Source organism: Haliotis asinina, chromosome 10 (genome assembly GCF_037392515.1).
Source record: "Haliotis asinina isolate JCU_RB_2024 chromosome 10, JCU_Hal_asi_v2, whole genome shotgun sequence".
Taxonomy (NCBI): Eukaryota; Metazoa; Mollusca; class Gastropoda; order Lepetellida; family Haliotidae; genus Haliotis; species Haliotis asinina.
The window spans coordinates 17,712,048-17,724,558 of NC_090289.1; the positions used below are offsets into that span (position 1 = coordinate 17,712,048).

The 12,511-nt window shown below is 38.2% G+C and overlaps 1 protein-coding gene across 1 annotated transcript in view; it reads right to left on the reverse strand.

The window, feature by feature from the left end:
- Window positions 1-5,443: 5,443 nt before the first annotated feature.
- LOC137298288 (cephalotocin receptor 2-like) overlaps window positions 5,444-12,511 on the reverse strand; it is a 42,765-nt gene continuing 35,697 nt past the window's right edge. Inside the window, exon 3 of the mRNA XM_067830482.1 lies at window positions 5,444-7,070. Coding sequence (XP_067686583.1) covers window positions 6,535-7,070 — 536 coding nt within the window. The 3' untranslated portion in view covers window positions 5,444-6,534. The remainder of the gene's footprint in view (window positions 7,071-12,511) is intronic.

Consider the following 12,511-nt stretch of genomic DNA (forward strand, 5'->3'; position numbering starts at 1 on the left):
TTCTGATTCATGGGGGATTTCTTACACCTTTTGTCTCAACCGTAACAAAATGAAAAGGAAAGTCAGTACATATTTTCTTCTGTATAGTGGTTCTGCGTTTAATTTCAAATGGGTGTCTGTTTCATTTTCAATCTATTCCAGAAAATCTTGCCACAGCTATTATGATCCATATTGTTATCTTATCATTTGCCCATATGTACTCTCTACTGAGATGGTCATTTTCATATTTACTATGTCCCTATAACTTAGATCATGCTTCAAATACGTCTTTCAAGAATGAGCTGATGAGGTATGGAATATAATGTGTCTTCAGATACCATGGTCCAGTCTCTATGGGGTTCAGTTTGCTCCCTGGCTGTAAAGTATACCGAGGAATCAGAATAATCATCTGATCCATGATGTTTTCTGGGACTTAACTGTTAGCAATTACAGTATACCTGGTACTTTAGACCACCGTCTTGGTATGTTTTTGTTATCGGATATCGGTTTATTCTATCAAGTTATCTTTCCATATAAAGGCGATAAATCTTCCAAAGGGTATAAGGTTTCTCAGAGTCCACATTTCCATCACTTTGTCATGTTTTTTTTAAAAATACAAACGATACCTTTATAATTATTTTCTATTTTATTATTTCTGCTTTATTATGTTGAAACAGAATGCCTAAGAGTACAAATGGTTTTTGAATCCAGTCAAGGGTGTATTCTCTTGTACATTGTTTCGAACCTATCCAAATTTCACTGATTTTTGTCAATTTTTTAGAGCAACGTGACTGACGAGATTCAGGAAAAGCATGCTAAATATGCGGATATTGCCTTTCAAATGTCTCATTTGCATCCCAAATACACTGTCATCAGGCTCCCCATAGTTCTCGGTGCTGTTTGTTTGGTACCACCTCATCTCTTGGCGCAGATCAGGAAACTCCCCGGGTTCTCCACCGGGAGCACAGCCCTTCTGGCAAGCGGGGTAATGCATATGACTGCAGTGTCTACATATTCTCCGAAAAGTTTTTGGTGGGTGCGACTAAGCAACGTTTCATGGGAGAAGTCCAAGTTTGCTGTCTGGACTGCGTGTAGAGGGGCAAGGGCCTTGAGGTGACGATGAGTCTTACCAACCTGTGTCATGATCACCCGAACCCCCTCTGCTGCATATTGCATATTAATCTGTGAAACATAATACTAATAAATTTCTTATACTTATCCAGAAGTGGTGAACGATCAGTATGTTCTCTCATGTCATAGATCAAGCTCAGTTTTAATTCAACTTGAAAGGTATTCAAATTCACACCTTGACTGAAAACAATATATAAAAGATTTGTTAAACCGAATCTACAAGATCTGCATTATATCGACGTTCAGCGTTTATGCACTGGAACGAGTCTGGTGACACCCGTGAAGGTCCGGGGTAGAATAGGCCTTCAAAAACCAAATTGAATGATTACCATAAAAGGCGACTATGCTTGTCGTAAGAGGCGACTAACGGGATCGGGTGGTCAAGCTCGCTGACTTGGTTGGCACATGTCATCGGTTCCTAAATGCGCAGATCGAGGCTCATGTTGTTGGTCACTGGATTGTCTGGTCCAGACTCGATTATTGACAGACCGCCGCCATATAGCTGGAATATTGCGTAAGTGTGGCTGGAGTGTGGCGTAAAACTAAACTCACTCACTCGCTCAATTGTCTGGTGACTGTGGATATTTACAGAAATACATGGATAAACCAAACAGACCAAGCAGACTCACCTGATAAGTTCTTTGAGAGAAAAGTCAAGAAAGGTGTCTACATTTGTTAAATGGTGGGCATGCGAGTAGATGAATGCAGTTGTGACTGTGTGACAAGAGCCTCTAACAGAGAGAGACAGGGAAACATTCATAGGATAGAGTTGTCATAGTTGCCGAGGTCCAACGTATGTATTCATAAGCCTCGTTGTAAGAATTTTTCTCCTGAATTTGTGAAGGGTATCAGTTACAACTTCAGGTTTATTTATTTCTCTTCTTTAATTTATCCCAACATTTTACGTCGTGTATTGTTGTATTATTACTGAACTGCAAGTAGATCTGTGTTTTATTATCTTTATATAATCAGTTGTTATGTAATTTCCGTTAATCTGTAGTGTCATAGCAAATTCAGAATAACAATCTCCATCACTGAATTGCCATTTTTCATTAATATTATGATGCTAACCTTCATCGGTACTCCTCATCACCCAGCCTTGTATATTGTTCTAGCCATCAGTAATTGTTGCTATAAATATTACGACATGTACGGCCATATTCAGTTTTCCGACCATTAGACAGGCTATGTCACTGCGCCTGTCCATTTTTCTATGAGTGTTACATGCACTCTGTTAGCGTGTGTTGTTGTCTCATAAGTCACATATAAGTGTTATATTTGAACTGTTAGTCTTTCTGTACCATTGTCTCTACATCTATCTATTGTTGCCTCTTACCACATTACATAATAAGTGTTGTATTTGAACTGTTAGTCTTTCTGTGCCATTGTCTCTACATCTGTCTATTGTTGCCTCTTACCACATTACATAATAGGTGTTGTATTTGAACTGTTAGTCTTTCTGTGCCATTGTCTCTACATCTATCTATTGTTGCCTCTTACCACATTACATAATAAGTGGTGTATTTGAACTGTTAGTCTTTCTGTGCCATTGTCTCTACATCTATCTATTGTTGCCTCTTACCACATTACATAATAAGTGTTGTATTTGAACTGTTAGTCTTTCTGTGCCATTGTCTCTACATCTATCTATTGTTGCCTCTTACCACATTACATAATAAGTGTTGTATTTGAACTGTTAGTCTTTCTGTGCCATTGTCTCTACATCTATCTATTGTTGCCTCTTACCACATTACATAATAAGTGTTGTATTTGAACTGTTAGTCTTTCTGTGCCATTGTCTCTACATCTGTCTATTGTTGCCTCTTACCACATTACATAATAAGTGGTGTATTTGAACTGTTAGTCTTTCTGTGCCATTGTCTCTACATCTGTCTATTGTTGCCTCTTACCACATTACATAATAGGTGTTGTATTTGAACTGTTAGTCTTTCTGTGCCATTGTCTCTACATCTATCTATTGTTGCCTCTTACCACATTACATAATAAGTGTTGTATTTGAACTGTTAGTCTTTCTGTGCCATTGTCTCTACATCTGTCTATTGTTGCTTCTTACCACATTACATAATAAGTGTTGTATTTGAACTGTTAGTCTGTGTGTTTGTCTCTTCGTCTGCTCATTGTTGTCCATTACCATATTACCATATTGGTCTTATATTTGAGCTATTAGTCAGTCTGTCTCATTGTCTTCATGTATTCCATTGTTGCCTATTACCATGTAAGTGGTATATCTTACCTGTTCGTCAGCCAATCCAATGTGTTGTCGTCAGTCCATAATTATGATAATCTTATCATCCAAGATTTATATTTTGTTCGTCAGTCTGTCTCAATGTCTTGTGGTCAGTCCATTGATGCCTATTACCATATAAGTGTTATATTTTAACTGTTAGTCAGTCTGTCTCAGTGTGTTGTCGTCGTCCATTGTTGCGTATTTCCATCCAAGTAATAAATTTTATCTGTTCGTCAGCCTGTCTCAATGTGTTGCCGTCAGTCCATAGCTGCCTAATACCACGTAAATGTTATATTTTAACTGTTAGTATAGCATTCCGACTAATTTCTTAAAGGCGACCGTCAGTATGACGTACCAATTATCCTGTGGGTGAGATGAACTCATCTCACCTAATTTATGGAGTAACTCCTTTGTAAGTGTAGTTTAGGTGAATTGGTGTGTTATCATTTTTATTTGAAATGTGTTCACTTTTGAATACTCCAAAATGTCTCCTCGGCTCATTTGTCGAACGATTGTGAAACTTCAGCGCCTCAAGGAAGAAATGCCCAGGCACTAGTCGGATATCCGGTTGTCTGGTTGTCCTGTAAAGATATATACCAAGACAATCTAAACAACTCCAAAAGGAACACAGAAACAAATCTTAATTTCAGAGGCATCAGAGACTTGTCCGATATTTCCTTGATATATATTTGACTCCTTTTAATTTATTCTCATTGGTCCTGGAGACTTATTCTTTCTATGGAAATAAATCCGCATTGTCCGATCCTTTTTAGGTTGCATCCCAGAAATCCTTCTAACACATTTCGTTACATTAATTATTTGTACAAATACGTACAATGTGCTTGGTAACGTAAAAGTAAATATATGTGTCATGTAATTTCGAAAACAACTCGAGACACCATGTAAATTCATCTGTTACTATCGAACTGAACGCATTTATGTGGGAGTAAGTCACGACGTGTGTGGCGATACGTTTTTCTTTAAAAAAGGACAATCAAACGTATTCCCAAGTGTGTTTTTTATCTTATTTTTTAAATGTCCAACCCACATACAACTAAAATGCATGCGGTTTGTTTCCTTAGGCGTTTGACATTTTGTATAAAAAAATGATAAAAAGAGATCCCAATGTTGGGGAAGGCAGCTCATACGTTCCAGACCAACGTACATACCTGTTGGCAAATTGGAGTGAAAGCCTCTTATTTCCTTCACTTACGTAACCTTGCCAAGTCTATTTAACTAACGTAAAAGAAGCCCATTTGTGGACCAGGTTCAAGGAAAGGTGGCACACTTTTATGAGATTCCTTTTTAACACGTTATCGCTTTATATGGCACTTTGCCACAGTGTAGCTATTAGTTACCTCCTACGTCAGGCCACTGTCGCTAATGCAGTTTAGGAAAAAATATCTATGATCTCTTGGGGTAACAGTTTTGGTTTGAACTCTGTTTATAATTAAATAACTGTTTTCCAAGCCTTTTTCACATTATTTGTTTAAAATCCATTGTAAACTTTGGGAATTTACCCGAGAATATTTCAAGTCACCCAGTGGTCGGTGAAAAACAGAATTTATCTACAGATATTTCTGAAATATCGATTTCAGGTTAGATACAATTACATGTTCTACAGATTGCTTGGAAAGTACTTAGCTCTGGCAAAAATAGACACACTTTTACTGAAATCGATAAGCATTCTTTTATCAACTTGTACACGAAATAACCAAATTTCAGGTTTATAGGTGTTCAGTTAGTGTGAAACAACATTTCCTATTTAATAATTAGCAGTAAGTATATTAATACTAGAAAAGAAAGGCGTAGAGAAGGTGTATGATAAAAAAAGGATTTTTATAGTAGAATAAAAAATTCCTTTCATAGCTGTACTTTAGATATATGATCTTTTATTCTGTAATGGGACAGCACTGATAAAGAAAAAATACATCAAAAACTATAGTTTTACGCTTGCAAAGTTGTCTTTGCAATGTGTTACATAAATCAATAATTGTCGATATTGGAAATAAATTAAAGAGATATCCGTGGAAAGAAAATAACAGTTTATTGTTGATTTCATTGAAAAAGAAGTTGATTCTATGTTGGCTAAACCATTTTACATGTGACAAATTTCAAACATGCTCATGGTGTAATGATGGAACATGTTCACCATACGGGACAGTAATGCCAGAGGGTGAGCGTTGGCACCATCCACAAAGCTACATTACTTAATCAATGTCCAAGCTTGTAATGTATAACGAGGGAATATTTCTTACTGACAGTTGCTCAGGGACATTCCTTGGTAATTGGTTGCGTATTCCTGTCCGAGAAAGATCGTCAGGAACATGTCTTGTTAATAGTATTTTAGTGTATAAAGCCGTACCATTCATGATGATGAGAAAACTTTTCAAACGATACAAAAATACATGATAAGCACACACATGTAGTTGTTGCATCAGTCTGCTGCCCCACGATTGGCCAAGTCGATAGACATGTTCCTTTTCAGAAAATAAATTGCGAGATTGGAACATCAATGGCAACCAGATACTGTTATTACGCCCTGCGGCATGTGTAATCCACCATATGGTTATATAGGAAGATGTTTTTTGCGTCGGTAAGGACATATTTTACTCAAGTACATCCTTTTAAAGACATATCAAAAGGATGATACATGTATTAAGTTAGCTGCAGTCGAATGTATCGCCTTTAATCAGTTTAAAATGGATAAGACAAAAGTACAGTACAATAACAAAATGTAGTCTTGACTCACAACATAAAACACATAACCAGCTGGTGAGGGAGTAAGAAGATAAGAAATTATAATTTTGTGAGTAATGTATCACCGTATTGAGCAAATACCTCTATACTTCTACTCCCTTGTCAACAGAGTCGTAGACAAAAGATATAAGTGGCACTATGTTCTCATTGTCCATTGTCTCATTGTCCTTTACTCCAAGACGCCTTCTTGTTGTGAGTAACTATTTTTCATGGAAATGTTCAATGATATTATGTACGTTTTGACGCATCTGTCATGTTCATTACTGGCAACGAGCACTTGCAAATGAAGAACGGCTCCATTTGCATCAGTCTGAATAAGTCATTATCTAAAATACATATTCCAAAGTCTCATATTCCACACTGTGTATAGTTGTATTTTATAGCCATCAGTAAATAATTCCAGAACATCACACTATCTAGAATGATGTCCCCAAAGTGTCAATCGTGTCATCTTCAGATAGTGGGGAGCCATTCGGCAGTTCGTTCGCTAACACAAGGACCGGGGACCTTGTACATTCCACGCCCATATTCCTGTCCCACTTCATTTGAGCTTCAACAATTTCATTGGCTGGCCTTTCATGTACACGTGCACGTTTGGTCACGTGGGGAGATTTAGGACTCTCATCTTGTACTGGGGTTTGCGGCCTTTTAAACGTCGTTGTAACGATGGTTTCTTTCCGTGAGATCCGCGATGTTAAGAGCGATGTCAAAGAGCCCATGCGTTTGAATTTCTCCCTTGTGCCCATTTTCTCTAGTTCGATAGTGGATCTGTTTTTGAGGCTATTGTCAGTGTTGGAATTGGTATATGTGTGATTTCTTTGATCAGACATACAGTTTGATTTGTAACATGGAGACAGATATTTGATGAGGTTCCCGCTAAAGGCCAGGTAAATCCAAGGGTTGCAGCAGCTGTTTAGGCTTGCGAGGAGCAGCATGATCACAATACTGTTGTCTGAAACGAGAAAGCAGCAGGATTGTCATCGCCGATTTTCGCTACCATAACAATGTTATGACAGTTGTTGTGAATCTTTTTTCTGTCATGCCCGATAAATGGTTCAAAGTATTTTCTCTTTAAATAGCATAGCAATAATCACTATTTTCATCTGTTTTCTCGACATGATTTCCAGACTGATTGCTCCCTTTCCTTCTATAACTTACTACAGCGAGAACAAGCTGTTCACAATCTTTCATTATTTATCAGGGCAGCTATAGTTCGCTTCGATAGTATTCTAAATGTGATATCAAGCCACTTATTGATTTACCATTACTGTGATATTTCATCATACTAAAACTGAAACAAGCGACTATTTATAAATCTGAGACACTTCATATTACAGAATACAGTTAAAACCGGATGTCGTAAAACACCAGCTTACTACATGATGTTAATAACGTGCTCCAGGGGTCAATGCGCAGTGGTCTCCTTGGTGTTCCAGCATGTCAAAACAGGAACATTTGGCTCAGGTTATAGGACATGCCATCAATAAAGGATTGTGCCAATATAACCCACGTTCAATATGCCCACTGTGCATGGTCGCAATTACTGTCGAAGTTAATCCCGCTACCTTGGAGACTTTAAAAATGTAGCTGAAACTATTCAAAAGGTTATGTCCGTACATGAGTGACTGCTCCAAATACGACCCTGCAGAGATTCTTATTAGTCCACATTGATGATGTCAATGGGTACAGTGGCTGATGAGGATGGACAGGGTCATTGCGTTTAGCATCATGAAAGAAAACAATGTCAGTAATACTCTGGCTAATTGTGAACCTCACCCACGTGGTTTGGTAAACACACTTTTGTCAGTATGATGTGTGATCACCTCACGAATGTTACCTTTCACAAATTTGGTATAATGTATAACACATTCAGTAACTTCTTGTATCCGTCATTAGTCACTGCCTTTTACGAATATATCCCACATGTTCTTCCTTTCCCTGCCAATCATCCAAGTTCTCATTGCACTCCTCACGCAGAATTCAGAGCATCAAAAGTCCCGTCATGAAGTTCCACCAGCACAATGCTACATTTACCATCATTCCATCTATCTAACACCAGCAGCCTATCCATCTGTTCTATGGTAACCCAATATAACCATATCCATCCTATCTCTGTTGTTACTGTGGATCATATAACTTTAACTCACCACCTGCTCCATGGTCAACTTGGGTCATATAACACTAACCCACCAATCAACACCGTGACTACCTTGGGTCATATAACATTAATCCATCAATCTGCTCCGTGGCTGCCATGGGCCACATAACATTAACCCATCAACCTCCTCCGTAGCTATCGTGGGTCATATAACATTAATCCATCAACTTCCTCCGTGACTACCTTGGGTCATCTAACATTGACCCATCAACCTGCTCCATGACTATCTTGTGCCTTTGACATTCGTCCACTTATTGGTTATTATTGCTCATATAACATCGACCCTTCCTCGTACCCTTTTGCTATTGTTGACCCATTAATACAAGCCCATAAAATGCTTAACTAGATCTTCAAAGTTCTGTGTTTGATGTGGAAATATATTGGTCAGAACAACGTACATCCCAATACACTCAATATCATGTTGTACAGATGCCACAACACGTAGTATTAACCGGCCGAGTTGATGCCACTGCCTCAAACATATGAGTAACATCCGTAGATTGCATGTTCTGTTTATTGATATAAATTTATTTTACACTTATAGTCAACAGAATTTGGATTTTGTTGATGTGGACCACTATAAATCGTCCCGTGATGAATATTCAAGTGCACTAAAAGTAACCACGAAGTGATCAAAGGTTCTCGAGATTGACTACTCCCATCCCCCCACCCCTCAGTATCAGATTCAGGTATCATGTGGGGCTCTTACTTGCTTTGAAGACCCGTTCGTTGTTTCAGATCAACAACTTTCTCTGTCATCTGCCATTTATCTTCATAATTTTGTGACTATACTCTTTATTTATGTTGAACACTTTTGGAGTTTCTACTAACAACAATATTTACCGGTGTTTGCTAATGTACTCGATCACTTTATACTAATGTACCCTATCACTCGATACTAGTCATTTGCCCAGGGGTAAAATTTTAGGTCACAGTGAGTATGCAGCTGAATAGAGTCATTATAGTAACTTCATTATAAAACACTACTGAAATGTCTTTTAAGAGTTTAAGATTAAATGGTATATCAAAATTATAAACGAAGCAGAAAACAACAATTTGAAATACGAAGTTGTTTATTATTGTTGAACAATATGAACATAAAACAATGAACACAATTAATTGGCGGTACCCAACTAATCCCATCTGTCTGCAGTCTGCATAATTTCTGCCAAGCCTCCGTGTTCAGAACCTGTATTATTGATATCGATATCTTCATTAATTCAGTAACAGAAATCTCCCCGATTACGCAGCTGAGTAGGCTAACGGTCTGTATTAATATGACCATTAGAGGCCATTAGCCCATTCATGCCGGCCGTTATCTCAGAAGGTCAGGCCGAAGGTGGGAAAATGAAAACCGGGGACATTTTATTGGACGTGACAATCAGGCAGCTTGCACCTACTAAGACAAAACAGCGTCTTTAATCGAGCGAAATGCCCCGTCTGATGAACCTACATATAGTGGGCATCTCACAATACTGTTACGATCAGGAGAGAAAGCCACGAGGTCTTCAGTCAACTGAAATGATAGTCTGGATTACCCCCGTCTGCACAATATAAATTCCTGTCTCAAAAGATTGGCATTTGTTAGTACCTTCTATCCAGCGTTTCCAGATGAACAAAAAATGTTGCCATTCACCTGTTGAAGGAGTAAGTTTATATACTCTGAAACGTTATGTTCCTCATAACAAAGAAGCTGGCATCCATAAAAAAACTTTCTTCCTTAAGTGTATTACCTCTAAATGAAATGTAAAGACTAGATTCGAATTATCACCTGTGAAGTCTTAGGAAATCGCGTTTACCTGTAAAATACTTCCGTTCAAGTTGCGAGTGGCGGACAGGAATAACACTGATCAGTTTCTTATTTACAGAAAGTTCGATTATTATTGTAGCTCATATCCACGACACAGCTGTTCTGTGGACAATGACGTATTTCCAGTTGGCATCTCGATCAAGTTGTGTTGTGTCCAAACGGTAAATGATTACCTCACCCGTTCAAACAAATGTGCGCACGTGTTATTAAGTCTTTCGAAACTCAAATACTGCATTGTCTCAATATTATTGTGACTTTTTTTAAATACACTTACTGTGCTTTTTTAAACATTCTAGTCATACAGTGGCAAGAGAATTCAAGTTTTTATTTTTTTCATGAATACTTACTCAGTCGGTTTTTATAAGCACCAGGAAAGACGCAACTATAATACCGTGCGCAATGCAACAGTGTATAATACCGTTTTCACATGCACTGATTTCCACATGTGAGTAAATTTACATATATGCAAAACTTGCACACTGGAGTAAATTTGCACCTGGGAGTATATTTGCTAAACGTTCACATGACAATTAAAGTCACCCTAGGTTTGTGCAATTACCTTTCTGATGGACAGACGTCTTTTTTACACTTCTCAGTATTATACACTTTCCCTGAGTGTTGGTCTTTCGTGTGGCAAACTAAAGGACCTGTTGGCTTAAAGAGAGATCCACTGACTGCTGAGACCGAGTTGTCATGACAACATTTTCCAATGCCGATTGGAAAAACAATTTCAGAATGTCCAAAACTACCATTGACTTTGTCTGTTCCGAACTTAATGAAACTTTGAAACCTGCTGGAAATTGTGTTCATGAGCCAGTAAGCGTCGAGAAACAGGTTGCAACTGCAATTTGCTGGTGAGCCTCATGTGTCGAATACAAAGCAGTTGCAAACCTATTCGGTGTCAGCAGATCAACCATATGGAAGTGTGTACACAACGTTTTTGACGCTATTACAGATACTTTAACCCACAAATACCTCACCCACAAAGTTATTCATGGACATCAAAACATCCGGGGCTTTCCCAGCTGTGGTGGTGCCACCGACGGTTGCCAAAGTGAACTTAAGACAAACTAAACCACCGATATGAAAATGAAAATTTCAAACTTTTGCAAAAAGATCTGTTTGAATCAAGGCTTGACTCCTCGTCGACTGACCACTGACCACTTGAGTGATACATCAGATACTGGGAAGTTGTGGCTGTTGGATTAGCGTCCTTGATTTCCTTGGTCCTGTCCAACCATGCCCAGTGTCAATTTCATCATGTCCAGCTGATGTTGTCTTTCTTCCTTTCTCCGTCTTTTTTCGCTTTCAATGCGGTATTTCTCAACATCTAATCGTTTGCTTTCAGTCTGAAGTTTCTGCCGCTCAATATCAATACAAAATATTTGTTGTTTGTTCTCTCACTTGCAGAATAAAAACTAGTCATTACTGAGCCAAGTCCCACTTCAATACCACTTTTCTTTAAAATCAGCATACGTTTAGCTGTCTTCATCTTCAGCGAAGTATTTGAATGTAATTGCTGTCCTGTTCCACTCTTTTTCAGTTTTCCTTTAGTGAATCTGTAGGTACGCCTAAGTGTGTGCATTTTCACTTTGCACAGGTCCGATGTCTTCTCATAAACACCTGTTATCGTGTTTTCAGAAATATTCTTATAAATGCCGGCATAGCTTATCTTAGGATCATCCACTTGACATTGAATGTAATTTTCCTTCCATAAATTAACCAAATACATTGATTCCTCATCAGACCACGCTAAACCTCTTCGTCTACCCGGCATTTTCAGCACGTGTGTGGTTTTAGACAAGCTAGTGTGCAATGAAAAGTACACTGTCCATACTGTACCAGGTGCCTTGGACTAAAAATGGATACATGCATTATGGAATGTTTTAGGTGTATACACAGACAAAAAGCCCATGAAATGTTGGTCACCAGATAAAAATTTACACGTGTGATTAAATTTGTTATGCGTTTATATTGACAAATTTGCATGGTGAGTAAATATAAATATATGGAAAAATACTGCCCAAACCAAGTGCACATTTACTCCATATGCAGATTTACTTAGGTGTGCAATTGCGTTTACATCATGGACCCCGTTCACATGCACCTGTTTGCACCCGTATGTATAAATACACACATGAGCAAACTTTACACACGTGTGTAAATGTGTCATGTGAACGCATTTACTCATGTATGTAAATATACACCAGGAGCAAATTTACATGTGGTCAGGACCAGGTGCAAAAGTATATTTACATATATGCAAATTTGCACTGCGAGTAAATTGTGTCATGTGAACGCATAGCAAAATATACACATATGCAAACTGGTTTGATGACATAACAGTTTACCGGATGCTGTTCTAGACAGGATGTCATCATTACCATATTTAGCTCAGACGTCTGCACCTGACCCTTCTTTCTGT